General features: G+C 40.5%; 3 protein-coding genes across 9 annotated transcripts in view; 1 reads left to right on the top strand and 2 right to left on the bottom strand.

The window, feature by feature from the left end:
• Nucleotides 1–26,375, top strand: part of LOC135093314 (protein CLP1 homolog) — a 45,668-nt gene that overhangs the window by 12,521 nt on the left and 6,772 nt on the right. The window contains exon 3 of one of the 3 annotated variants that reach the window (XM_063992479.1): nucleotides 23,413–23,467. The gene's annotated coding sequence lies outside the window, so the exon portion shown is untranslated. Of the gene's footprint in view, nucleotides 1–23,412; nucleotides 23,468–25,769; nucleotides 26,075–26,375 lie in introns of those variants that run through there. The other 2 variants (XM_063992478.1, XM_063992477.1) reach the window with 2 other exon arrangements.
• Nucleotides 1,067–5,793, bottom strand: LOC135093313 (uncharacterized). 2 transcript variants are annotated; one of them, XM_063992476.1, is made up of 3 exons: nucleotides 5,690–5,793; nucleotides 3,034–3,121; nucleotides 1,067–2,857 (listed from the first exon to the last, which is right to left on the bottom strand). In XM_063992476.1, the coding sequence occupies exons 2-3, from the start codon at nucleotides 3,046–3,048 to the stop codon at nucleotides 1,724–1,726; spliced, it is 1,149 nt and encodes a 382-aa protein (XP_063848546.1). In that variant the 5' UTR covers nucleotides 3,049–3,121; nucleotides 5,690–5,793; the 3' UTR covers nucleotides 1,067–1,723. The 2 variants fall into 2 exon arrangements, with proteins under 2 accessions (XP_063848546.1, XP_063848545.1); XM_063992475.1 differs by lacking the exon at nucleotides 5,690–5,793 and adding an exon at nucleotides 4,665–5,301.
• Nucleotides 8,283–21,431, bottom strand: LOC135093312 (abl interactor 2-like). Of its 4 annotated transcripts, none has more exons than XM_063992471.1 (10): nucleotides 21,273–21,431; nucleotides 19,262–19,410; nucleotides 18,537–18,704; nucleotides 17,521–17,668; nucleotides 17,105–17,340; nucleotides 16,100–16,403; nucleotides 13,333–13,422; nucleotides 11,611–11,757; nucleotides 10,894–10,962; nucleotides 8,283–10,785 (listed from the first exon to the last, which is right to left on the bottom strand). In XM_063992471.1, exons 2-10 carry the CDS (start codon nucleotides 19,385–19,387, stop codon nucleotides 10,622–10,624), a joined length of 1,452 nt encoding a protein of 483 aa, XP_063848541.1. In that variant the 5' UTR covers nucleotides 19,388–19,410; nucleotides 21,273–21,431; the 3' UTR covers nucleotides 8,283–10,621. The 4 variants fall into 4 exon arrangements, with proteins under 4 accessions (XP_063848541.1, XP_063848543.1, XP_063848542.1 ...); XM_063992473.1 differs by lacking the exon at nucleotides 13,333–13,422 and adding an exon at nucleotides 15,270–15,311; XM_063992472.1 differs by having other exon boundaries at nucleotides 21,285–21,429.

A 26,375-nucleotide genomic window follows, 5' to 3' on the forward strand; every position in this document is an offset into this window, starting at 1 on the left:
CTAGGACGTCGACTGGCTGAGTGGATGGGGGCAAGGCAGGTGTGTTGTGTGGACGAGGCATGATGAGGAGGACATGTTTGAGAGAAGAGAAAGAAGGGATGAGGAGCTGAAAGAATGAAGGTGCAAGAAAGAGGATAGAAGTAGAGGGAAGAGGAAAAGTTATGAAGGATAAGGGTAAAGGAAGAAGGATATATAAGAAGCTTAAAGGGTGGGGGAACAAGAAAGGGTAAATTAAGAAAACATGCACGTTCATGTTTTCTAATAATACCCAAGTAAGAGGAGAGGCATTAGAAGAAAGGATGGAGAGGGTAAGAGTAGAGAGACGAGAAGAAAAGTGAAAAGTTTGAAAGTGTTGTAATAAAACTTCAAGCACAAACATGTTTGATGAACTGCAACATCAATCACTTGTGTTGCTGCCATCACCTGTCATTAGTATGTGGATGCTTGTCATTGAAAATTAAAGGTTAAATTTTATCATCAAAATTAATTTCTTGGTGATCATGTCATTGAGATACACATTTTTCATTGACAAGGTATCATATGGAGTATGTTATGTGTAGAACAAAAAAAATAATAATTAACTTTACTGAACTACACTTGCTGTACCTGCATGTCAGGGAATTTATTCTCAAACCGCTGCAATATCTGGTTAATTTGGTTAGGTTTTCAAGAGTATTTTCATGTCTGGTGAGTGTAACAAGGAGTAACCATGAGTATTTGACTGCTTATCTGCAGACTTTGAAAACAGTCTTAATGAGAGAAAAAAAAAAAAAAATACAGGCTCAGGAAACTGTGCTTAAAGTTGATGTCCATGTCTGTACAATGGTGAGTCAGTCGGTGATAAAGGAATCCGTCACTGTTCATTAATTCATGACTTGGTGTACCACAGCCTGTTGACCTTTATGAATATGATCTACTCATGTGTTATACTACTTGTACTTGTGGTAAATAAGGTGATTTTTATGTTGCAGTGCTGTTTAATGTTTCAGTCTTTACAAATCATCTAGTCACTTAATTCTCCATCAGTTATTTCATTCATTCACATCAGGTCATTAATACGTACAAGTTCACTTATACAGTTATATTTTGTAATGCATTTTTCCCCCCCCTTTTCTTATAAATTAATGGTAATAACATTTTTTTCAAATAGGATTTTTTTTTCAGCACATTGAGATTATGATTAGTAAGCTAATTATTTTTTTTTTTTCATATATACAATCAGAAAGATTGATAAGGCACAGAGTAAAAGTTGTAACCATTATATAACCATGTACAGCATTGTATATGCATTTACAAGATCCTAATGTATCTTGGTGTCTTTAATCAGTAATGAAGTGCAGTAGTGAGTGGTGTGTACTCGTAGAGGCAGCCTTACACAGAGGGACACCTCTCACACACTCCACTTGTGATCTGGAAGCTTGAATTTTGTTCTGGGATTCCCTTGTGGGTAGGGGAGGGGTTGTCTGTATTTGGAAAGGTGAGGGAGGAATGGCCTATTACCCAATTAACTTTTTTTTTTTTTTAAGTATTACTAAATTACTTCCAGTTACATTATCGTTGGTTACTGATTGCCCAAATAAACTCCTTCATGCAGGGCATTCAAAAATCACTCCATTAATGTAAATAAGTACAAAAAATAGCTTTAAATTTGTTAAGACCAAGATATTCCTGAAGGTATCTCACCATTCAGGTTCACTTGGTGGAAGCAGATCATCACTACAGGTCAAGGTGCAGTTATCTTGAGCAGACGTGCATACACTAGGTCGCTGTACTGGAGTGCGGTGGCCTTGGTCACCATGCTAGTGTTGTATTTGGTGGTGTGACTCAGGCGGCCTCGTACTGTGCCAACAATATCATTCCATGGGATAGTTGAGTTGTGAATGGAGGTTGAGGACAGTAAATTCGTCACTGTAATCTCCTTGGTGCCCTCAAACCTCTGTGTGAGATTACCTCGAGTGTTGAAGCTGAGGTCTCTCTTAAAGATTTGCCTATTGCCAGTGCTGTAGCACCACTTAACAAATGCCGCCTTTTCCATGAACTGCTCGTCTTGCAGAAAACTGTAGAACTTGCTGTGAATTTCTCTTGTGTATTGCCAAAACTCATCGCCATCCACAGTACGTGGGGTGACAAAGAACTGGCGGAAGGATGATGATATATACCAGCCAAAAGCATGTTCAGTTGTCTCTTTAGGCCACGTCCTTCTCATGTTGATCATGTGCATATTTGATACAGTATAAGTGTCCTGTACAACACCCTTCTCCACCAGTAGATCCACCAGTGCCATGTTGCATACAGCAGCCATACACGAGCTCAGGGTCACCTTAGCAGCTCGGCATTTATCAACGAGACGAGTTGTGGCTGCCTTGTCTAGAGTCTGGGTATGTAGCAATGTTTTCTTGGGACGGTCCTCACAGGGAGACAGAACGTGCTGCAAAATGGAGGACTCAGGCTTTCCTTCATTTAGCTCACGAATGCATTCCTCCCTCCACACCTCATCCTTTAGCAACCTTTTCTTAATTTCCTCTATCTTACTCTCATACTCCTCATTAAGGTCAAAGCATCCTATCTGCTTTGTGTCCACTTCCTTCCCTGACAGTACACTGTCCAGGATGTGACTAAATGCAGCACATATCCTAATAAATGTGTGGCCGTCCCCAATGGCATGGCTGAAACCAAACACAAGGTGGTAACAGTGTGGGAAGGTGCCCTGTAGGTCAGTGTGGAAGCTGGAGAGGTGCTGTGGGTGGTAGCAGGGCGTGGCTACAGGTACGAGACGTGCTCGCCACAGAATGGCGTCCTTAGGATAGGAGTGAGTATGAAGGAACTCGGTCACTTCCTCCACACCCACTGCTGACACCTGAGAGAGAGAGAGAGAGAGAGAGAGAGAGAGAGAGAGAGAGAGAGAGAGAGAGAGAGAATTTTGAGAGGATATTTCATTTAGAATCACAAAGAGTTTAAGACTTGTAAGATGATGCTTATAATCAGTTGTACTTATTTAGTTGATTCACATGCACAATACCACCTCCAGTTTACCTCAAAGTCTATCATCTTCTCATCTACTTCTTTGAACCACTTTTCCCCATCCTTGTCAGTCAGGCACACCCGGAGATTAGGAGTCTTCCTGCGGAAAAATAGTATCTAGTTGTAGTAGTAGTAGTAGTAGTACTGTAGAGTATACCCACACACACACACACACACACACACACACACACACAGACAGACACCATAGTAGAACATTTTAATTTCTCAGTATTACACCACCTCAGGAAGACTAAAGATGTGAAGGCTTGGAAGTCCATGGCATCATCAGCAGTCCTTGCCTGATGGTGACAAGTGTCAACCACCTTCCACATCTTATGTCATGTTTTGAGGATTGAGTAACTTAACCCTAATGCCCAAACAATGGAATCTCATTGGAGGAGAATTTAATAGAGTAGGTACTTTGCAAATTCAGGGACCCAGATCCTTCACTTGGGTGGCATCCAAAGGCAATCCAGGAAGTGTCTGTCAGAATCACTGGAATTCATAGAGAATTGGGCAGAGCCTTGATCTATACCTTGTTGAAAACTCTGATGGCTTACGAAGGATCAATAACTGTTGGGAAGACACCTGCCATCTCAAAGCTTGAGGCGGCTGTTTGCAAGGTTTGGCAGGAAACTCCTTCTCTCTTACTGTGAACGCCAAGCTGATTATTTGTGCCCTATTTGGCAAGTAATTTACAGTGTATGAGCAAAAAGTTTTTTATCTAGTATTTTCTTTTCCTTCATTTTGATTTGCACTGATTGTACTACAAGTCTATCTACTCAGCCACATGAACCTGGTAAGATCTGCACCTACAAACTTCTCCCCATGTTATGCTAGGATTGTCATAATGTATCAGTCGCATCAGTCATAACAATCATTATTATATATATTCATCATTCATCATTTCATTCCACGTGTGGTGTGTTCATCATTCATATATTTCACACCTCGTGTGCCCACGTGGCCAGTCTCAGTCTATAAGGGATCTGTCCCTCCGAGCTTCGTCCCTGCTGGCCCTCAGCTCCTCACGCCCGCCCATTTTACTCTTAGATCAGCGATAGTTCAAACCCCCCATACGTCACCGTCCCTCCTTATCTCGCTTTACTGCTGCGTCAACGCTTTTCCCAGTAAACACGAGCCTCTCTATGTGTGGCTATACAATATAGCCACACCTTACATCTTCCCCATCCTCATGCTCAGTTTCGTTATATCTCTCATTTACTTCACTTTCATAGCACCACAACTTAATTCACTTTAACTTTCACTCTGAGGGGGCATGACGCGGGTGCTAAATGAAGACCTGAAGAATCTAGTTTAGTTTGTGTCTTGCGAGTCGTGCCGATCAGGGGAGACATCACGAGCCACGCTTTCTTGTGTAAGAGAGGGTGACTTTTACAATACTGCCAAAAAAAAAAAAAAAAAGAAGGGAGCTGTTGGTATGTAGTATTGTATGTGTCAGGGTTTTGTGCTGCACTGATTGACCGGACACGTGATCAATCCCCAAATGAATCTATGGCCCATCATAGTGCATTTATCCCGTTCAAATCAATAATCGGTATTCATAGTAAGTGCCCACAGGGTAAGGATCTCTCTCTCTCTCTCTCTCTCTCTCTCTCTCTCTCTCTCTCTCATTTGCGTACCTGTAGAGGTGACGCAGAGCCTGCTCCACCTCCTGGGTCTGCACGGGGCGTCGGGCAGAAAAGCTCAGTCTGTACACCACCAGCAACATTTCAGACTCACTCAAGCTATCCATTGAAACCTCAATTCTCAACGCTTTTCTCACCCATTTTGCTTCTTCCCCCATTCTGTATATGCTTATTTTCTCTTCCCTTGACTCCGCGGTTCCTTGTCCTCTTGTCTCGCCTATTGCCTTGTTCTCTTCCTTGTTTAATCCTGAGTATTTTGTCTTGACTCAGCGGTTCCTTGTCCTCTTTTCTCTGGCTCTTATTGCCTTGTTCTTATCCAAGCTCGAGTTATCCAAATGAATTCATTTCTATATAATATCACCTGATTTTTCTTTCCTCTGGCAGCTTTTTTTTTTTTTTTATTCTTACAGCTCTTCTCTCGTTTTCACGTTACTTCAGTTCAGTTGTCTCCCTGATGTTCTGCGGATAAGCCCATGTACCGTAGTCGTATTTCCACCTACGCCGGCTTCTCCAGTCCAAGCTGACGTGTTCACTGAGCCACGCAACACCACAGTCTGCTTCCTGCTAGGCTGCTCTCGTCTGGCGCGGCCAGATATTATACTGACGACTATATGGCAACATGTAGCGGGAAGCATTGACTTAAAGTTTGGCCAGGCTTTAAAAGTTTTACCATGGATTATGTCAGAATTACCTTGAAGATTAGTGGTAACTTCATAATTACCTTAAAAATTTAATTACCTCAGAATTACCGAAAATGAGGTGAAATAACGCTAATCTGAGGTAATTACTTAAAATGAAAGGCTTGCACAGTCATGATTATGTTGATGACCTTGGAGGTAGAGGGCCGTGGTTACTTGTTGCTGATTATTTATCTATTTGTTCATTTATTTATTTATTTTCATGCTGCCCCTCGTCTAACAGCCCCCTTAAAGTGTGATATGCATACAATAATGTATATTATTTCTCCTATTCTTATTGTACCCTCTTACACCTGTTTAGTTTGAAAGTACCACACTTACAGTAGCTTGTTATCTTAGCTCCTCGGCAACTCAAGGAGGCGACTATCACTGTTTCGTCTTTCCTTCCCTTCCTCCCACCGTCCAACCACTCCAGAGTCCGGACCTCGGCCTTGGTGGAGCTGTACCAGTGTTGCCAGATTGTCTGTAATATCTGGAGGTTTTCCGAAATTTTGATCTTTTGTCATAATTTAAGAAATTACTGAAAAATCTGAAGTTTTGACGAATTTGTCAAATTCAGATTTTTTATGAGTATTTTTATTTGTTTATATTATTTATTTATTCATTTATTTATTTATTTTGGCAGGGTATCCTGGAGAGGTATCCACAGAACCCTGGGATTCGGCATTAAAAAACCCACACTCTGCCCTCTCCCACCAAAAAAAGAGCCTAAGTTTTTTATTTATTTTTTTATTTATTTATTTTTTTGGGTGGTGTTAAAAAATGTATTACATAAAACTTAGTTTTACATTATATTGATAAATAAGGTCTATATATGTACATACACAAAAAAAAAAAAAATGTAAAAGTAGTCAAGCCTGACCAATTAATTTCCTGCACAGTACAAGTTAACGCAGGCTTTATCCAACCGCAGCAACCTGTACCAAGTGTGTCCTTCAGAGAGAAAGTTCATATGGTTTGGACAATTATACAGGGTGTAACACGAGTGTCTACGGATATTGCCTGAGGGGAAAGGACAGGTTATTCTAAGTTGAAAATCCTCTATGCCTATATGCATTTTGAGGCGTTGTTTGGCCGTAGTGTGAAGTTTAAGTGTGGCCTAGCGACAGATACAAGGGCTGGGCTGGGGCTGGGCGGGTAACTATGGCAGAGAAACACCATCCCCACACACTCCACATTACTCTAAGCTGTGCAATACAATTTTAATGTATTCATTGTCACTGTCTCGGCGGAATCTGCGTGTGACTGGCAAGCATTCAGCTGATTTTGCTTGCTCCTTCCCCCTCCACGCCGGACAGGCATGGTGCCACGCAGCCTATTATTTTACTTTGGTTTATTACATCCATACTGCCGTTGTGCGGTGTTTATCAGTAATCGTTATATATAATAGCTTTTAATGACCCTTTACTTCATAAATATTGCACTGTGTAACTTCAAATTACAAGAAGAATATTTAATTCTTGTAATATATATTAACAATGAAAATCTCAATTGTCAGAATTTTCTTTTTCCAGAAATTTTTGCAATAAATCTTCAGAAATTTAACTGGGGCCAAAATTTCTGAAAATTTTAAAAAGCGGCCTCTTAACAGCAATTTCGCTTACATAAACTTTTTTGTACAAGTTGTTTGCTCTTTGCCCTCTCCATATGGCCATGCTATCTCATTGTGTTCCTTTTTGCTCATTCCACCACTCCACAGTTTATACTGCTTGCACAAGGGCTCACATCGCTTTCATTGTTTCCATCCTCTCATCTCACTTGTCCTTCTACAACTCATTTCCGCAGCACGCTCTTTTGATCATTATATTCAATTCCACGTCCAGGTCTGCGACACATCAATACTATTACTAGAAATATGATTTACGTCATGACTCAAGTGACACTCCTGCTGTTTACACCCGAGTGCTCACTCATCTCTCCAGCCATCTCACCATGTTTATCAATCTGCCGTACATTCCTGAACATTTCATCGTCTTATCCCTTACATTTAACAGCTTATAGTGGAAGTTATTGGGGTTTACAAGACTGGTTGTGTAATTCTAGTAATAGTTTAATTAGGATCCAGCATAATCAATGGAAAAAAATAATGAGAACCCAACCAATCTCCGTTGTCTTTAAGAATAAGCTCAAAGACCTCTATCAGGTCTCCTCTTAATTTATGCCTCTCTAAGGAATGTAAATTTAAAAGCTTCAGTACCCTTTCATAAGTAATACGCATCCCCAGTATCATCTCAATCATTCGCCTTTGTATTGATTCTAATAGAACTATATCCTTGTAATACGGGGACCAGAAATGCATAGCATAATCTAGATGAGGTCAGACCAGCGCCGAGTACATCACTATTACTTCAAGACCTCTGGATTTAACTCCAAGAAATTCATTCTACTACCCAATTTTCATTATTTCTATTTTCTATGCATGCTTTTTCGTTCTCCAGTTTTACCAGAATCTCATTATTTATTATGTACCTACTGTGTGGGTTTCTTCTACTTACGCTAAGTAATTTGTATTTGTTAATACTGAAACTGTAACCTACTGCATAGCCATGGCCTTATCCAGCCTTACATTTTCACATCTATCCTACGCACCTGAACCTTATAGTCTTTGATGGTGTTATCAAAAGTTTTACAAGACTCCAGGTATAGAACGTTATAGCTATCCCCGTTATCTTCCTCCCACATAAACGTTACTCAAGTTCTGTAGGAACCTCCCAAGGAGAGGTGTGTGGCGATGAAACAGACAAGACTGACCATGCTCCATTTAAGCCTTTGCCGTCGCAATGGGTTCACTAGTAAACAGTCATCACTCAATTCTCGGCTGTCCCTTTTTTGTACCTTATCCCTTTATTTTATTTATTCTTTTCTGTGCTTCAAAATACCAATTACGGGCATGACACAAGGAAAATAAAAACTATTTAAATCAATGGGATAATTTTTCTTTCAATACATATGCAGGGGCAAATACTTAATTCTAATTTTCTTCTTTTTGTCTCATTCACAATTAATGAATTAAAAAAAAAATAGAATGAAGGGGCAGAGAACATTTGAAATAAAAAGAAAGGAAAATAAATAAATGATGCTTTTTTTTTATTTAAAAAGGTCAATATGTATTTTTTTTCAGTGGTGTCATTATGGCAATCAAGACATTTGATATACAGGATGTAACACATGCTTCTGCAGATATTGCCAGAGGTGAAAGTACAGGTTATTCCAAGTTGAAAATGTTCAATGCACATGTGCATTTTGAGGCGTTGTTTAGCCGTGATGTGAAATTTAAGTGTGGTCTGGCGACAGATACGATAGCTGGACCAGGCAGGTGACCATGGCGGAGAAACATCCTTTCCACACACTTCACATTGTCCAATACAACCTGAGCATATTCACCGTCACTCTCGGAGGGAAACTGTTACCCAAGTCAGTTGATCTGCTGCTAGCCTCACTCCTTCACACTTCCTTCCCAGACAGTGCATGGTGCCACGCAGCCTATTATTTTATTTGTAATTTATTATATCCACACTTATTGTGTAAAGTTTATCAGTAATCAGTATTGGTCCATTGTTGCCACTCATCTTCTCATGGGATACTGTAAAGCTCCAAAACTTGTAGAAATCATGACTAAATGGATACCATGGATACTAAATCATAACTAAATGGATGCCATGGATACCTGCCTAGCCCGGCCGTTGTACCCGTCACCAGGCCACCCCTAAACAACGCCCCAAAATGCATATGTGCATAGAACATTTTTCCACTTAGAATAACCTGTACTTTCACCTCTGGCAATATCCATAGAAACTCATGTTACACCCTGTATGTAGGTGCTTTGTTAAGCTGACAAGATTAATAACCAGTCATTAAGTAAATCATTGCATAAAAGCAAATCTGAGCACCTTGATTCAACATTCAATGAACACTAAGTTATCCGCCTATCAGTGGCTTGACTTTAACAAGTCTCACTCCTTAAAATATGATATAAAAAACTCAAAATCAGGCCTATCTTCCCATTGAGTTCCATTATGTAAGCTGAAGTAACTTTTAATGATTCAAGATATGTGTGAATATGTACAACATGATCCTCTATTGCCTACACAAAAAAAGATTAAATTGAATTTTCACTTTTTACACGAAAACTAAATCTATTTGGGAAAGTTTTTGAAATCCAGTAAAGGGAGAAAAAAAAATGCATGTAATGGATGAAAAACCACTACACATTATCAAGAAGCCTTGTCACCTGGAGGTCTCAACAGATCACCGACAGCCAGCAGCCAGTTGTGGGAAGTGGCAAGCAAACAAAGTGCACAGTGACTCAAGTCAGCATGACCATATCATGATCTTTCATGCAAAGTTTCTGGGACGTCTTCCATTTTCAAAATTGGTGTTACACCAGCACACTTCCAGTCCAACAGAACTATGTCAGTTAAAGCTTTGTTACACAAGACTGGTAATGGTTTACCAACCACATGCTTGACTTAAAAAAAATATCTAGGAAGAATTTGTCTGGCCCAGTTTTGTTTACTACAATATTTTTGTTTATGTACAAAACATCACTTTCTGTGATATGCATATCCACCATCTTGAGAATATTCATACTCAATTAAGCCTGCAGTGTGCAGTGGCTCAACTTACAAGCAGTTCTCATGGTAAATTAGGAACAAGGTGATGTAAATCACTGAAAAAATTTTTTGTACAACTCGCAATGCATGTGACGTTCAGTGGAATGCCTAAATTCCATTCCTCTGATTCTGTGGCATGTCCAAGATGACACCCAATCTTTATTCCCGATCACATCCAGCCATGGCCAAGTCATGACAGGAATTGCTTTAACACACTATTAATTTGAGGGAGTGCCAAAATTGATATTAAGGAGATTAAAAAACAAAACTATGTCAGGATAGGTGTCATGCAAATTCCTTTTATGTGTTTTCACTAAAAGTAACCTTCACATATGATGAGATCCTCTTGTGATCATTTTGCTTGAATACCACTGCAAGCTACTGACAGACAAGACATGCAGTGTAACTGTCTGGGAAGAATGCAAGGTGACACAGGATAAAATTATTGGGGCTCTGTGTATTGATCACCTAACTTAAATTACTAACTTTACATATTTTGCACAATTTATGAAAGGTAATGATACATGCACCTTACTTCCTAAATAGGAGATACTGAAGACTATGATATATGGGGGGAGAGAGAGAGAGAGAGAGAGAGAGAGAGAGAGAGAGAGAGAGAGAGAGAGAGAGAGAGAGAGAATTACATAAGGGGTTCAACATAGTTTCCTGGGAACAGCCCTGTCATTCCATCCATGACTCCTTCCCACCAGCCATCATCATTCTTCTTCAGGACATAAATAACAGCATTTTCACTAAAGGTGAGCTCATCATCCTTGTCTGCTGTATAGTCATAAACAGCAATAACTGAAAAGAATGGAAAAAGGTTTTTTGTCAATTTACCTTATAACAAAATAATGAAAATTTCCACAAAGTATTTCCATATGACAGAAAAGATGCATCACTTTTCACTACCTTTCTCAATATAATGAGGTGGAACAGCAGGTGGTTGTGGCCCCAAGCAGCGAGGTCCCTCATCCACCACTGAAACATTTCACACAGAAGAATGAAGCAACACTGTCTGTACCGGTGTTCAAGAAAAGAGAGGAAAATTAGTCCTACTAAACTCTTCCTTCCATAATTACAAGGGGGGTGTTAGGGAATACAATCCCCTGCAAGTGTCAAATTTCTGTGAATGTTTGGGGCATCCCACGTAAAATGCCTCTATCTATCTATCTATCTTTGTACCGGGCTAGCGGTCACACACAAGGAGGCCCAAACAAGGTTCCACACACTCACACATATCAATCACACTCTTAGTCCTGCCTATCCCCAGTGAAAAGGGACAGTTTCATGCACCACTGTAAAATGTCTCTAGATTTACAAAAAATTACTGAGAACAATTCTATCCCAAAAATATGCAATGAGGGCATTTTTGGGATCTGAAAATCAGCATTAAATATCATAAGTGGTAACTGAATGAGCATCAATCATGAATGATGCCATAAATCATACTGCAAACTTCTTACTTTTTATCTGTGCTGTATTTTATATGACTTCATTAATTCTTTGAGTGAAGTGGAAACATGTATGCAGCTGTTGTAAGTGTTGAATTTGACTCAGCAGGGATGTGCATCTGAACTGCAAGGCTGCCATATCTGCTGCTCCTTCTCCATCATCTCCTGTACTAACCTTTCTCCATAAAGTGAGGGGGCACAGGAGGTGGGGCTTCCACTTCCGAGGGTGGCGGTGGAGGCAAGGGAGGACTAGAGGCCCCTGAGGACCGGCTGGTGTAATCTGGCTCACTCACGGGCCCAGAGGATGCAGGTGATGGAGGCGCTGCAATAGCACACATCACAGTGAAAGGCTTCAACAACATCATGGAAATGAAACTCAAGAGAGGAGGTGTTAACACCACGAGGTGTTAACACCATTAAAGTTGTAGGCAATTAATAGTTAAAAAGGGCAGTAAAAAAAAACAATTTCTTGCAATAGTAATTAGGTCAAAGTCAGACTACTACTTCTATACTATGTAAATGACAAGTGGAAAGGGGGGTATCAACTGATACATTTTCATATACAGCAAGTCTAACTTTTATCTGGACTTGTTTGATCTGCAACTCAACAAAATAAAAAACATCTGAGCATCCATGCTATGCCCTGTATGCAGGCTTGCACCTCAGTGAACGAATGCATTCTAAACTAATACTAAACATACTGCCAATGTAGATCTTTAAGCCTTCATTCTTCCATCAGGACATTTTTTTTTTTTACTTCTTTCCTCTAATTAGGCCTGACCAAACAGGCCTTACAGTAACAGAATTATTAGTCACTCAACTCCAGGTTCTACAATAAGAGAAGCAATTCTTCAGTTGTAGATCTGAATTAATATAGGTAAATATAATGAACTGAATAAGTAGACAGCTGATGGAAATGAGTGGAGAAGGTTTGGAAGAGGCCTTTCTCCTGCAGTGAACTCATAAAAGCTGATGATGATGATGATGTTGATCATTAGTAAGTGGATTCAATGGTCCAAGCACGTATGACTTTCCTGAGCCTGTGCCAGTGGGACTGCTATCACCACCACACCTAATCCTGCACCTCAAAAGGAGTTTACAGTACAGCCCAACCACATTATTAAGGTTGGTAACACTGCAGTACAGTCCTGCATCACACCCTCAATGAATAACTTTGCTAGTCCTTCACTCTCACAACAAATTTTTATCAAACAGGCCTACTTCACTAATTACTCTAAGAAAAAGGAAGGATAACATATATTTACACATTCTACTGACTAATCTTATTTACACAATATAAATTATAGCAACATACTGTCTACAAAGACATTCCAAATATTCTACATACTACTAATACCACTAGAATAATTGCTTAATGGTCCAGGAAATTCTAATATGCAGTCTCCATAGACAAATGTTCTGAGAACAACAATCTATAAGCTGTAAAAATGTTGTTCCAGATTTTATTTCAAAGTAAGGCATACACATATAAAATGTTTGCTCTCCTTCATTCCCTCTATCCAGCATAACCAGTAGCCAGATGGTAATGTGTTAAGAGGCAATATGGAGAGTGGGGGGGATGAGAAAGTGCAGGAAGGCTGGCTGCATTGTATGGTGCCACAACATCACAGCTTTAATGACACCAACTACTCATTGCACTCATTGGCCAAATACAACAGCACGAAAATAAAACTTTAGAAAAATTCTGTGTTGCAAGCAATAAATAACAATACAAAAAGTAGTCTGAAATTCAAAGATCATGAAAAAGAAAAAGAACATCACCTACACATCAGTCTCTCCCACTCAACAAAATTAAACGTATTTATCATATGCGATGGGACTGCCAGCATGCAGGTAAAGAGGACATGGACAACAAGGCTACTGGCTAGTGGGTTACCTAAGGCTGGCTCTGACACCTTGTTGGCAAGAGCCTTGTTGGTGAGATTCTTGGGCAGAGTCATGGCAGGCCTGATGACTGTGGGGTATCCTATGTTTCCAGCAGCATGTAAGGACACCCAAAGGAAAGGGATCAACACAGAGGTTCAATTTATACATGATCACACTTAAGCAACAAAGGAACCAGTTATCATAACCTGCTGCTTGCACTTACCATTTTTACTTCAGCTCTCAAAAGAAAGGTGACATTCATGTGCATAGACACACAGGTCTCATTTTTCTGGAGGCTGTCCTCGTCCACTCACCAACTCTGCTACACACTGTTACAAACTTTTTGTTATCTCACTTTCTGCCATACATTCCAAGTAGTCAAACCACCTCTGGGTTCCCTTCAACTTCCTATCCCATTCCCTCACCTCTTCTTGTTATGTACACTGTCATTACTTGCATTTGTAATTGTTAGTATAACTTTACATAATATAGGCATTTTTTCTTCTTGCATGCTTACTTTCATGAACATGAATGAATTATTTGTGTTAGAAGGTGCAAGCTTCTTAAGGCCTATTCACACATATCACTGAACTATCAGTGCTGTGTCAATTTACTGTCTGTGAAATCCAGAAAGCATCACTGATGCCTATTCATAAATTCTGATCAATCTGAAGTCAGCAACCTTAAAGATGGTAAAGTTTTTGGACACAGAAATGGCAATGATTATTGTAACTGTAGACCATTATGAAAATAGTCACTAGCTTATACAGAAATTTCTACATGTACATATTGCATGTGCAATAAAGAAAACACATTTGTTAGTGGATGACATGTTTTTAAAGGGAAATTTAAAAAATTAATTTGCACTTAATGCAGCAGCATTATTGAATGAGAGGTTAGGAAGTCTGCACCCAATGCAGAATGGCTGCAGGTGTAAAGCCAGCGGAGTCTGAGATTATCTATGTTGAGCAGCATGACACTGAACACAAACTGCTACTATATTAATAACACTCATAAGAGAGGGTGGCATAAATGTGATGGCACTGCCAAATGAAGGGTTGGGCATTAAATGTAAAACTGCCATTACAAGGGCTACACCTGCAGTTTTCACTGTCTTGTTAGTTAAGTGTGGGTCATTGACATGTAACAGTGAACAGCCAGTATAAATCACTGTCCAAGGGCCAAATAAGACCATGTTGTTGTCTAATCTGATCTCTGGATATTAACTAAAAATGCCTGCTGTCATATCTGTGATGTACTAATACAGAATGATTGGAGAAAACAATAAGATTGGCACTTCCACAAATTCCAAATTCTGTCACTATAGTTTTTTTTTATTTGCAGTTTTGTACACCCAGCAAAATCATTTCAAGCTTGCAGATTACACTGCAATGAAAAATGATTGCAAATTTCCTGTAAGGCTAAATCTGGCAGTGGTGTCAGGATGTGTGTGGCATTCTTCTTTCAATCCTCACACTCATCAAGTCATTCAGTTTGGAGTGGCCAACCACTGTGACTGAACAACCATCCAAGCCCCAGCCTACCAATGCTTTGATTCTTGTTTATTCTTTACGATTCTTATGATGCTCAGCTTAATAAGTGATGATGATGATGATGATGATGATACCTTGGGAGGTAAGAAGTGTGCAGCCCACTTAGCTGCCAAGAAAAATTGCCACTCAGGGAAATGGTTGACAGTCAGTTCACTGACAGCCAGGCCTTTACAGTGGTTGTTATGTACAGTTCAGAACACCACAATGAATTCTGTGTGAGTATAATCACACCGTTTGTAAACACTGTTAAGAAAATCAAAATTGCATTAAAATATTGTATTCAAATGCAATGTTTTCCACAAAGATTATGTAATTTTGTTAGTGTCAACAATATTCACCCAAATACAAGGCAAGCTGATAGATCATCCTGGACACCAGGCACCCAACAACTTACTGTTGTAGTAGCAAGGAAGGAGAGGAAGGTTTGCATACAATCCTGAAGGAGAGTAATGGTGTTATCTATGCAGACCATTTCAACCTTCTGTCTTGCAGTTGACTCTTATGAGGCAAGAATACCTTATCATGTTGTCTTTAATGTCTCAATATTTTATTTCTCTCACTACCAACTCACACATCTTTTTACACAACTATATCCTTCTTTCTCCTTAATAACACTCTACTGAGTCCTAACTCTTCACAAAACACTCCAAGACAATCCTTCACTGGGAATCATGATTTTCAAAAAGTCATACTCCACAAAGTCTGTGAGGAAAATAATCTGCCACCCTTGCTTCTACATCATACAGTCATTCCCAAACTGTGAATGGGCTATTGTAAATTTTTCATTCACTTAGCCAGAGCTAATATAACTCACTTATCTTTATTAGCTTATCATTCACCACATCAGATAGTTCTTGCATGAAGTAACCAAGCAAACAAAACAAGTCAGTTGCAAGAACATTCCAAATGGATAACTGTGCATTATTTTTTTTCAAGAAGACATGGGATTGATGCACCAAAGTTATTAAGGGTACCTATTTCTGAGAATTTTGAAAACTACTTCATCTGGATGCTGTAGCCTGATCAGCACATCTCAAGAGTAACAGTACCCTTCCACTCTCCTCACACACCTTGCACCACAGCTAGCACACTCCAGAAGTAACAATACCATGTCACTCTACCACACACACTGACAAGCACACCCTAAGAATAACAGTACCTTGCTGTGCTCTCTCCCTTGCACAAACCTCCTTATAACACCAACACCTGAGTAAGGGGACTCACGTGGCATGTTGATCTGGTGTGCTGCATACTGGGGAGGTTCCTGCATGTGTGGTGGTGGTGGAGGTGGACCATATGAGCCTCCTTGAGTCACTCCTGGAGCATGGCCCATTGGGTGAACCATACCCACTTGGGGTGGGGGTGCTACCATGCCCCCTCCTCCCACTCCTCCTCCTCCTCCTGCACCATTGTGAGCCATAGGAGCCACATGGGCTGCTGACTGGTGGGGAAGGGTGCTGTAGCCACTTGATCGTTCACCACGGCGTGGGTGACCAATGGGATAGTTTGGTGCGTAGTTGCTTGGTACCTGAAACAGTCTTGTTATAATGCTATGCAATGGAAAGGCTGCTAACATGGAAGGACAAGTGGAAGGATGCCAACATTGAAGGACAAGTGGAAGGCTGCCAACATGGAAGAACAAGTGGAAGACTGCCAACACAGAAATTATCTTTAAGTTGTGAGGCTGTTTAAAAACAATTGTGCTGATTGGGAAAATTTGGCATGTGTAATTACATACGAATTGGTTAGTGCGAGGACAAATAATTTCACTAAAAGAAAGTGTCTGTTACCCAGTATAGCCTTACATCTTGCACACCATCATATAGGAAAGAAGTCATATATCAAATAATCATAAAGTTATATATAACCATTGGGTATACCATGGTAAAAATATTTCTTCACTATTGATGCTGATTTTAACTCATCCACTTGGACAATTAAGAATCCTCTGCATTAATTTCTGTAACATTTATGGCTTCAAATCTAATTTCTTAATTGGTAAATACCACTTCTTCTTAAAACACTACTTTTTTTTCAAGAGATCTATATATTCTAAATAATGAAAGGTTATTATCCAGATATCTGCCCAGTATCTTTTTCTAAAGCAAGAAAAGAAGGATTGGTCAGTGATATGTGCATCACATCACACACATTGAAAGGATTAAATCTGCCCAAGCCTGTACATACACCACACCAAAAGGATGTTCCTTGATGCTAACACTCACTCACCTGAGGCGGAGCAACAGCAGGCGGGGTGCGGTATTCCCTGGAACCACGGGAGAGGGAGGAGACTGAGCGGTTAGCCTGTGGTGGTGTGGGAGGCTTGGTGGTGGGGGCGGGGCCTGCTGAGGTGGGGGGCTGCTGGTGGGCAGGCGGGGGAGGCACACCTACACTGCTGGCAGACCGGCGAGAACGAGGTGTGGAAGCAGATGAGGAACGCAAGCCATGGCCAATGTCATCTAGGGCTGTCAGGAGCAGAAAGTGAAAATTCTATGATGATGATGGCACACGACAATCATAATCATCAATGGATTCTGTATCTACGAACTAGTAAGTGTCATTCATCTGATGGGTTGTTCACATAAGTATGGAAAAAGACAGGGTGAAAAAGTACAGCACAGCACTGGCATTTTTTATTCACTCACCAGTAAAGTCAATGGGTTTGCGGACATACTTAATGGGCTTTTCAGTATTGTTGGGGGCCACTATTTTGTACTGGCGAGCTGTTGTCTTGTTTGTGGTGAGGACACCTATTTCACGGCGAGCCACCTTCTCTTTGTGAACCATCACCATCTGTGGGAATGTGAGGGCTGAGATACACTCCATGTGACTGTCAACTGCTCCATCATGTGAACCTTAGGGAGATGTTTTTGCACACACACATGCACTCTTACTGTTACCAGGGTACCAAATTCAAATATTTCTAATGTTCATGATACATTTTTGATAAAAAAATAAATAAATAAATAAATAATAAATAATATTAATAGTCTATTAATTAATTATAAGCAGCTAATGGCTTTCTCCTTAATGAATATCTGTTGGTCAGGGGGCCAGAGCTTGACTGGCAGTTTGCTATGTACTTTATTTTGTATTGTTTTTGTACACATGTATATATCACAGCAATAAAATATTACTTACACACACAAATGACAAGTAAATGAAGCAAAGCCTGGAATCATTGATACAAAATATTCATAACTTATTACCAGCAAAGCACATAAAAGATATTTTGAGATACATGAAGCCAACAAAGACTTAATAATAAAATGTAACAGAATTATAACAGTGACAAAATAGACACTGCTCATCTAACAAAAAACTATAAACAAGAGGAAAATTAATGACAATTAACATACTACAAGAAAAGATTGAAGAAACTCTAAACAATGCATTTAATTACCTACTTTTACTTTTAATATTCACTTCAGTCTAGCAATCCATGGTGCTTTCATAGATACAGGGAGCTGTGTAATTAATGGATCAGAGGTTTAGTAACTAATTTTTATAATGTGATATCAGATAGTGTAGCAAAATGACTAATTAGGAGTTGAAGTAGCCAGGAGAGGGAGGTGAAGCTGTACTCTCATAGTGTGAGCACAGTCAACACAGTGGCTGATGTATCAATTCCAGAATGGGGAATAATAATCGTCTAGCTCACCTGTGATATGTAGTTGACCTGGCTCTCCATCTCAGCCAGCTGGTTGGCCTGCTGCTCTACCATCTGCAGGAAGTTGTAGGCGAGGGTGTTGATCTGATATGCAACGCTGGCCAGGCTTTGTGTAGTGTAGTTCTTTGTTTCCTCCAGTGCTCCACCCTTGTTTTCAGCCTGTATGAGGGTAACATTGGGTTTAGCATCTGTGCAACAAGTGATTGCATACTAAAAGCTGCATAAAAATATAATAGTTCTAAGTCCACTATTCACAATCCTCAGCCATTCCTGACTCAGAGCTTTGTTGTGTATAAATTTTGTTACTGATGCCTCCAGCCCACTTTTAACTTTTCTACATGGGGAGGGTCAACTCACACAGCCTCTCTTAAACAGGGAAACACTCAAAAGTGTTTTGTCTCATGAATTCTTCTCTTCTAACAGATTGTCTTGAATCTCTATTCCTTTCAGAGTACAACATTTCTCCTGGGCCAGTTTCCCTGGCACACACACACACACACACACACACACACACACACACACACACACACACACACACACACACACACACACACACACACACACACACACACACACACACTGCTCTCAATCCTTCTCTACACTTCCCCTTCACCAGGTAGTAGTCAGATTTATTCGCATCCCCCCCTCTCGATGATACCATAATACAGTATATTATCTCCCTCAAAGGGATGGTTAATGAAGAAAGACATTCTTACCCTGGCAAAGTTTTCAATGCAGTAAGCGGCCACCTTCTCCAAGTTGGCATGAGAATCTGAGAGGGACTGTCGCCCCTCAGGAATCTCCTGTTCCACCAGATTGACAAACTCGGCCGACAGTGCCATGGTGGTGGAGTCTCACCTTTCCTCTGAAAAGAAAGTATAGTTGTAAATCTTGAGCTATTCACTGGACACAGCCTGTGACTTATTAAAAGCAAGTCATAATGATTTCCCTCAGATTCATACAAAGGAGCACCATGGTAAAATATCACATGCAATTCACACCCATAACACTTTACTATGTTTCATCATGTAGGTTAGTGGCATTACTGTTTTACTGTTACAATTTCCTTAATAGACATTTGCCAAGCATGTGTGGCCACACCCAAGAAAATAGCAGCAAACAGGAATTCAGTTCCTGTATGCTGAAGAAGTGAATATGGAACATTAGATAAGTAAAAAATTAATGAACAAATAAATAAATAAAACATACAGATGCCAAATTATACATTATTTCTCTTAGATAATATATCTACAAGTACACTCACACACACATCTTGCTGCATTTTGTAACTGAACCACTGAGACTAACAGATATTATTCAACCCCACTCAGGGAGAGAATCCATGGGGGACCTGCTTCCTTTAAATTTAAGTGTTTGGTTAAATTTAATGTCAAAATGTCTCTCACTATTGTGCAACCAAAATACTGACATGTGGCAGTTAACATGGATCTGGTGGTCCATGGTGGTCAGAAATCCTGAGTTAGTGTAAGGTGGCATAAATTTGTGTTTCCCCCCACTAAAACACAATCTTCCCACTAGGTGGCCAAGCTTGTGGCCTGGGAAAAAGATGAAGAAAATGGAAATACTTTTATGAAACTACAGATTTATTGCCTAACTTGTAGGTAGCTTATATTCATTGCAGAAATGCTTCTTGAGTCTCCCATGTTTGGGACAATATTTATTTATTCATTCATTATTATTCTTTTAATTGAAAGTTAAATGCATACATTTTTTTTAACTTTCATAACATTCCCAAGAAAGGGAGGCACAGTTATAGATGCTAATACTTTTCCATAATATTGTATATCTAGTCCTTCTTACACTGCTTTAGTTTCCCTCCACCCATTCTGCCAAGTTTCAAGGTGTCAACTCTAGCCAAGCAGTAGCTATTGCCCTGCTCTCTTCAAAGAGGATTACAATGTCACAGTTTGTAGATGCTAGAGGCAATCTGATTGGAAGCACTGGTGTCTTGCTTGCCATGCCCTCTGTTTGAATTGGGCATCCACTTCAGATGCATCATACTTGTGTATCTGCTGTGATGACCCTACGAAGGGCTAGTTGTCCTGCAGGTTTAAGAAGTGAACCCCATATCATTAAAATTTGCAGTTTCAACCAATACTTCTCCTTGACCCCCCCCCGCCTAACCTACTGGATCCCCATAAGGTAAACTAACCTAACATTTTATAACCCTCTAACAGCCCCCATGGACCCTCCCCATAAGGTAGGGATATTATTAATTTCTGAGAAGGTAAAATGGGTCTAGAAATACTCTAAACAGTGAGATATAGACCCTGCAAAAGGCTATAGTTATGTACGGTATATTGATTGAAACAGCAATAAAACCGACGAAACTGCTCGCAAAAATATTTTCATCCATTTAATCTTGTATTAATCCTATTTCCTGCTATGTTACCCCACAGTTTCCTTCTTCATCATAACCCTGCCCAGTACTGGAGCAGTGTTTTAGCATTGTCAAACCTGGTAAAAGCCAATTTGCGACAAATGCCTTAAAATTAAGTCATATGGAACACTAATTGAAAATAAGTATTGAGCCATGTTTGGTCCTTCATGGGTGTGGTGTGAGTTTGGCACTGTGGGCTGAGGCACCCTGTCATCCCAACCTAGCCTGTCACCGCCGCCTGTCTCAACCATCACTCTCCTCACCCATTTTCCCCAACTCTCTGCCCGGGTTAGCAACATGGGCGGCACTTCTGTTCGACCACTTACTTGTAAACGTACTGTGTGTGATGGAAGATGTGAAATCCCTCAAATGTCAACAAGTGTGGCCCTGCTAGCCAGGGTATTGGGGGGGAGGAAGGGCGGAGTCGCGTACTATTTGCTTCTCGTGTTATTTATCCTATGGTCGCTACTGCGCATGCGCATAGGAAGGCGGGCTTCAGGTGGAGAACAAAAATCGCACGCTCTTCATTACCTACAAAACTTTCACGAATAGTACGTGACACCGGCATTCTCCGGACTGAGGAGGAGTGTCAGAAGCGATGGCAGAATATACAGTATGGGGCTCTAGAAAAGGCGGCAAGACAGAAAAGCCATGGCTGGCACAGATAAAGGCTTATTCACACATTGCAGAGGCGCACCAGTGCCTTCCTTGGCTCAGTCCATCATCACTGAAAAAAAAAAAAAAAAAAAATCGGTCCTTTGAATTCGAGTGACACTGACACGCCCGGCGCAGTATCATGTTATGACTGTCAGTTCCGTCTCTATGCCGTGAATATCGTCGCCACCGATATATATATATATATATATATATATATATATATATATATATATATATATATATATATATATATATATATATATATATATATATATATATATATATATATGTATGTATTTTTTTTTTTTTTCACGGACGCCGGACGAGTGCAGTTTGTCCACAAGACTGCATGGTAAACTACTTATTAAATTGGTTCAGAATCATCCTGTTCTATATGATGTGTCAAAGTATATGGAATGCAGTTTCAATGTATTTGGAAAAACTGTTTCATCATCAGAGCAGCAAACTCTCCTTCACTTTCTCTTTTCCTCCACGTTTCATGTACCCACTTTCTTTTCTTCTGTTAATAGACGTCACTGAAGCGTCACGCAGCTTTCACTAGCACTAAACTGACACAGGACTGATACGTCACTAATAATAATAATAATAATAATAATAATAATAATAATAATAATAATAATAATAATGATAATGATGATGATAATAATAATAATAATAATAATAATAATAATAATAATAATGATAATAATAATAATAATAGTTTTATTTCATCATTAATCAGATATGTTTCACACTATGGAACGGAGAAGAAAACTATACTACTGTATTACGGACCTTATTATAGGTCATAAAGCAGCCTCAACCACTCTCAGTGAATGGGCCCCCCAAATGCACTCTGCACACAGCTGTTTCTGACGGAGGTGATGACTGCCCAACCCATCATACTGAACACGCTGTGTGTGCGTGCGTATGCTGCCAAGACATCTCAAGTCATGACTGGAGAATGTCAAGTATGAACTGGTCCATCTTGGTAGCCTGAGTAGCCTCTTGCGTATGTCTTGCTTGTCAATTGTAGCTACTCGGTAGCAAGACCACAACGATTTGCAGTAAATTTACACGGAATAGCAGAGGCTCCTGAATAACTCCAACTCCGCCTCCTGGGTACAGAAAGAGAATCTTCTGACCAGTGTGTTGCCCACCACCATGAGCTGTCTCGTCTGCTTCCTGGTGTACTCACCATCAGCAACTACTGGCGCGTTTTCGTCGTCCCTGTACACCCCCACAGTGCAGATATGTTTGGGTGTACCGTCTTGATGTGGTGTACCCGATTTAGATGTTTTCACTGGAATTTTGTATGGATGACTCGTCGAATAATTTTACTTTCTAATGGTACTGAAAACATAAGAAATAAGAGAAACTGCAAGCCGTTAGCCCTGCATGTGTAAAACCTACCTGCCTGTTTCCACCTATCATCCGTAAATTTGTCTTACCTTCTGTAAAAGCTCCCTGAATATCATATTGCAGAGAACGATTTTGAAAATTACACAACTGGTTTTATTGACACTGACTATTAGTGTACTCACCTTTAGCCATCGATTTGTCTGTTGGAGTTTTGAATTTAAGTTTGTATGCAAAGATTTCATACTCTTATCTGATAGCAGTATAATGGTGCCATATATGAAAGTAAAGGTTGGGGCTTACACGTGACATGTAATCAATATGTATTATGAAGAGGTGTGTGTGTGTGTGTGTGTGTGTGTTATCTATCTGTTTGTCTGTCTATCTCCAAGCTCCATAGTTCAGATCAATCTTAAAAACTAAAAACTCTCTTCTTTTTTTTTTTCATAGATAAGCTTCAGTTACCCACGGACCGCCCACTTCCAGTCTATGCGTCAGTCTCGAGGTGAGTGATATAACCAGCTTACTTATTCATTGTCTGCTTGTCATTTTCTAAAACCTGGAGGAAAAAAAATGGAATAAAAAGAGATGAGGGATAATTGCGTGAGAAAATTTTTGAAATGAAAAGGATTAAAGAGAAAAGTGGGAGGAGAGGAATCCAATAAGTGGAAAAGATTGTCTCATCATAAATTCACATATGTAAGAGAGAGAGAGAGAGAGAGAGAGAGAGAGAGAGAGAGATGGGGGGGGGCAAAGAGAAAGGAAAAAATAATCAGGACAAACACTCTTATGTAATGTATTATTATTTTTACTTTTGTGTGTGTGTGTGTGTGTGTGTGTGTGTGTGTGTGTGTGTGTGTGTGTGTGTGTGTGGAGATAGGTGGATTGTGCGTGCGTGTGTACGTGCAGGTGGCTATTCTTCCAAAGTGTGTACCTTGTATTTCTTTTTCTGTTATATGTATCGTTCCTACTATATATATGAGAGAGAGAGAGAAAGAGAGAGAGAGAGAGAGAGAGAGAGAGAGAGACTCCACCACGACACCTCAACCTCCTCATCCCTCCATTCATCACAGGTGCCGCGTCCCTGTTGTCTTGCACCACCCCGCGCCTCACCTCACCTGCAATGTCACCCAGTGGTATTCCTGTGGCATCCTTTAATTTCTTTGTTGGTTTATGTTCTCTCTCTCTCTCTCTCTCTCTCTCTCTCTCTCTCTCTCTCTCTCTCTCTCTCTCTCTCTCTCTCTCTCTCTCTCTCTCTCTCATTAATATCATCCTGTTTGTTCGTGATATGTATAGCGTTTTATTTATTTATTTTTTTCCAGATAAGGTGAAGGAACATACGACTGAAGGAGAGAGAGAGAGAGAGAGAGAGAGAGAGAGAGAGAGAGAGAGAGAGAGAGAGAGAGAGAGAGAGAGAGAGATGGTGATGCCGGGACAGGCGGTTGTCCTGGTTCCCGTCAATTCTAGCACATTATCAGTAGTGTTATGCGGTCACTGTATCTAGAAATCGCATATAATACCGTTCAAGTTTTATGTCTTTCTAACTCGCCTCAAACACGCACTGCAGTCAAGTTGAAGTCATTACCTTTAAAGAGATCACTGGCATTGTGGGAGACGCTCAGTTCACGCAAGGTTCCCTCCCGTCACCTCACTGATGAACCGATTTTCTCACTCGCGTCAACCAAACTCATTCTTCACGTATTGACGATGATTCATTATTCGACTTTCCAACCAAAATTTGTTCCGGCCCGTGGAGGACAAAGGAGGAGTACTGGAGCAGAGGGTGGCTGTCTGAGGACCGGGCAGCAAATCCCGCTCTTCCTTTACCCCCTCATTCAACCCCTCACATCCAACAAGAACCCATCGCAAACAAGAGAACACTACGCACTATCCACCAGATACTGCCATCAGAGGAACCCTGAAGGGGGATAAGGGCTCCTCCTTCCGTGACAGTGTCTGGTTAATTGTGTGTAGTGGTTCATCAAAATTCCATGCTCAGGACCTGACTGTAAAGGAGAAAACACCTGCCCTCCACCATGCCCCAGACACTGCCATGCGAGTACCTCTTTTCGGGTAAAGAGTGCGCCTTCCATGGCAGTGTCTGGCGGGTTGTCAAAATGTTCTTCCTGGTGACCTCTTGTTCAGTGTGAAGGGCTGGAGGCTTGCACTGCCACAGTCCCCACACACTCCTGCAGGCCTAGGATGGCTAAGGGGAGAAAGGATTCATCCTTGACAAGGAAAACTTATCTTCGTTATCGTGAAACTCGCTTCTTTATCGTTAAACTCGCTTCGCTATGGTGATTCCCGCTTCATTATCGTGAAACTCGCTTCGTTATGGTGATTACCCCTTCGTTATCGTGAAACTCGCTTCGTTATCGTTAAACTCGCTTCGCTATGGTGATTCCCGCTTCATTATCGTGAAACTCGCTTCGTTATGGTGATTACCCCTTCGTTATCGTGAAACTCGCTTCGTTATCGTGAAACTCGCTTCGTTATGGTGATTACCGCTTCGTTATCGTGAAACTCGTTTCGCTATGGTGTGTGTGTGTGTGTGTGTGTGTGTGTGTGTGTGTGTGTCCAAAAATATCACAAATAAATGAATTAATAATCAAATAAATAAAGCAAAGTTCTATACTAGCCCAAGCTTTCCCGCGGTCCATCCCTGACATACACAATTTACAACTTACAGTGATTAAAACAAAATTAAAATAGTGCATGTTAAAAGTCCACCACAACCAAGAAACGTATTATGCATATAGAATCTTCGACAATAACCAATAAAAAAAATAAAAAAAAGTCGCGTCAGAGGAGCCGTTGTAAAGACAGCCTCCCAAACGTCTGTCCATCTGTGTGAGTGAAGGAAAACATAAACAAAGTTGAGGCCGCAACCAGGCAGTACACCACACTGCCAGCTTTTCATTGTATTCACTACGCACACCAAGCCCAGACACACGTCAGGCAGCTCAACACAACACTAGGTGGGCGCCAGTACCGGCAGGGCAGAGGAGGTGGCCAGGCAGGACACGAGTATTATCTTGCCTGCAGGCGCCGGTAAGAAGCACGCCACCAGATAAGCCAGTCTGTTCACGTTGCCTTAAAGGAGTCCACGAAGGTATTAGTGACACAATAACATTTTGTCCTTTACTGGAGGCGCTGTTAAGAATACACCATCTGATACACCAGCCTTTTCTTGTTGCTTGTTGCTTGAATCTGCTCATGGCACAATTTCATTGATATATTTAGTGAAGCCTCACATATCTGTTATCTAGACTACTGAAGCATGCACCATATTATTATGGAAATTTTTATAACCACTCTGAGTGTGTGAATGAAAAGTTTCCCTCCATTCCTCTATTATTCAGTGGTACACAGTATAAGATTTGTGAACAGTATCAGAATTCATAAAATTAAGT

The sequence above is a fragment of the Scylla paramamosain genome, chromosome 42 (genome assembly GCF_035594125.1).
Source record: "Scylla paramamosain isolate STU-SP2022 chromosome 42, ASM3559412v1, whole genome shotgun sequence".
Taxonomy (NCBI): domain Eukaryota; kingdom Metazoa; phylum Arthropoda; class Malacostraca; order Decapoda; family Portunidae; genus Scylla; species Scylla paramamosain.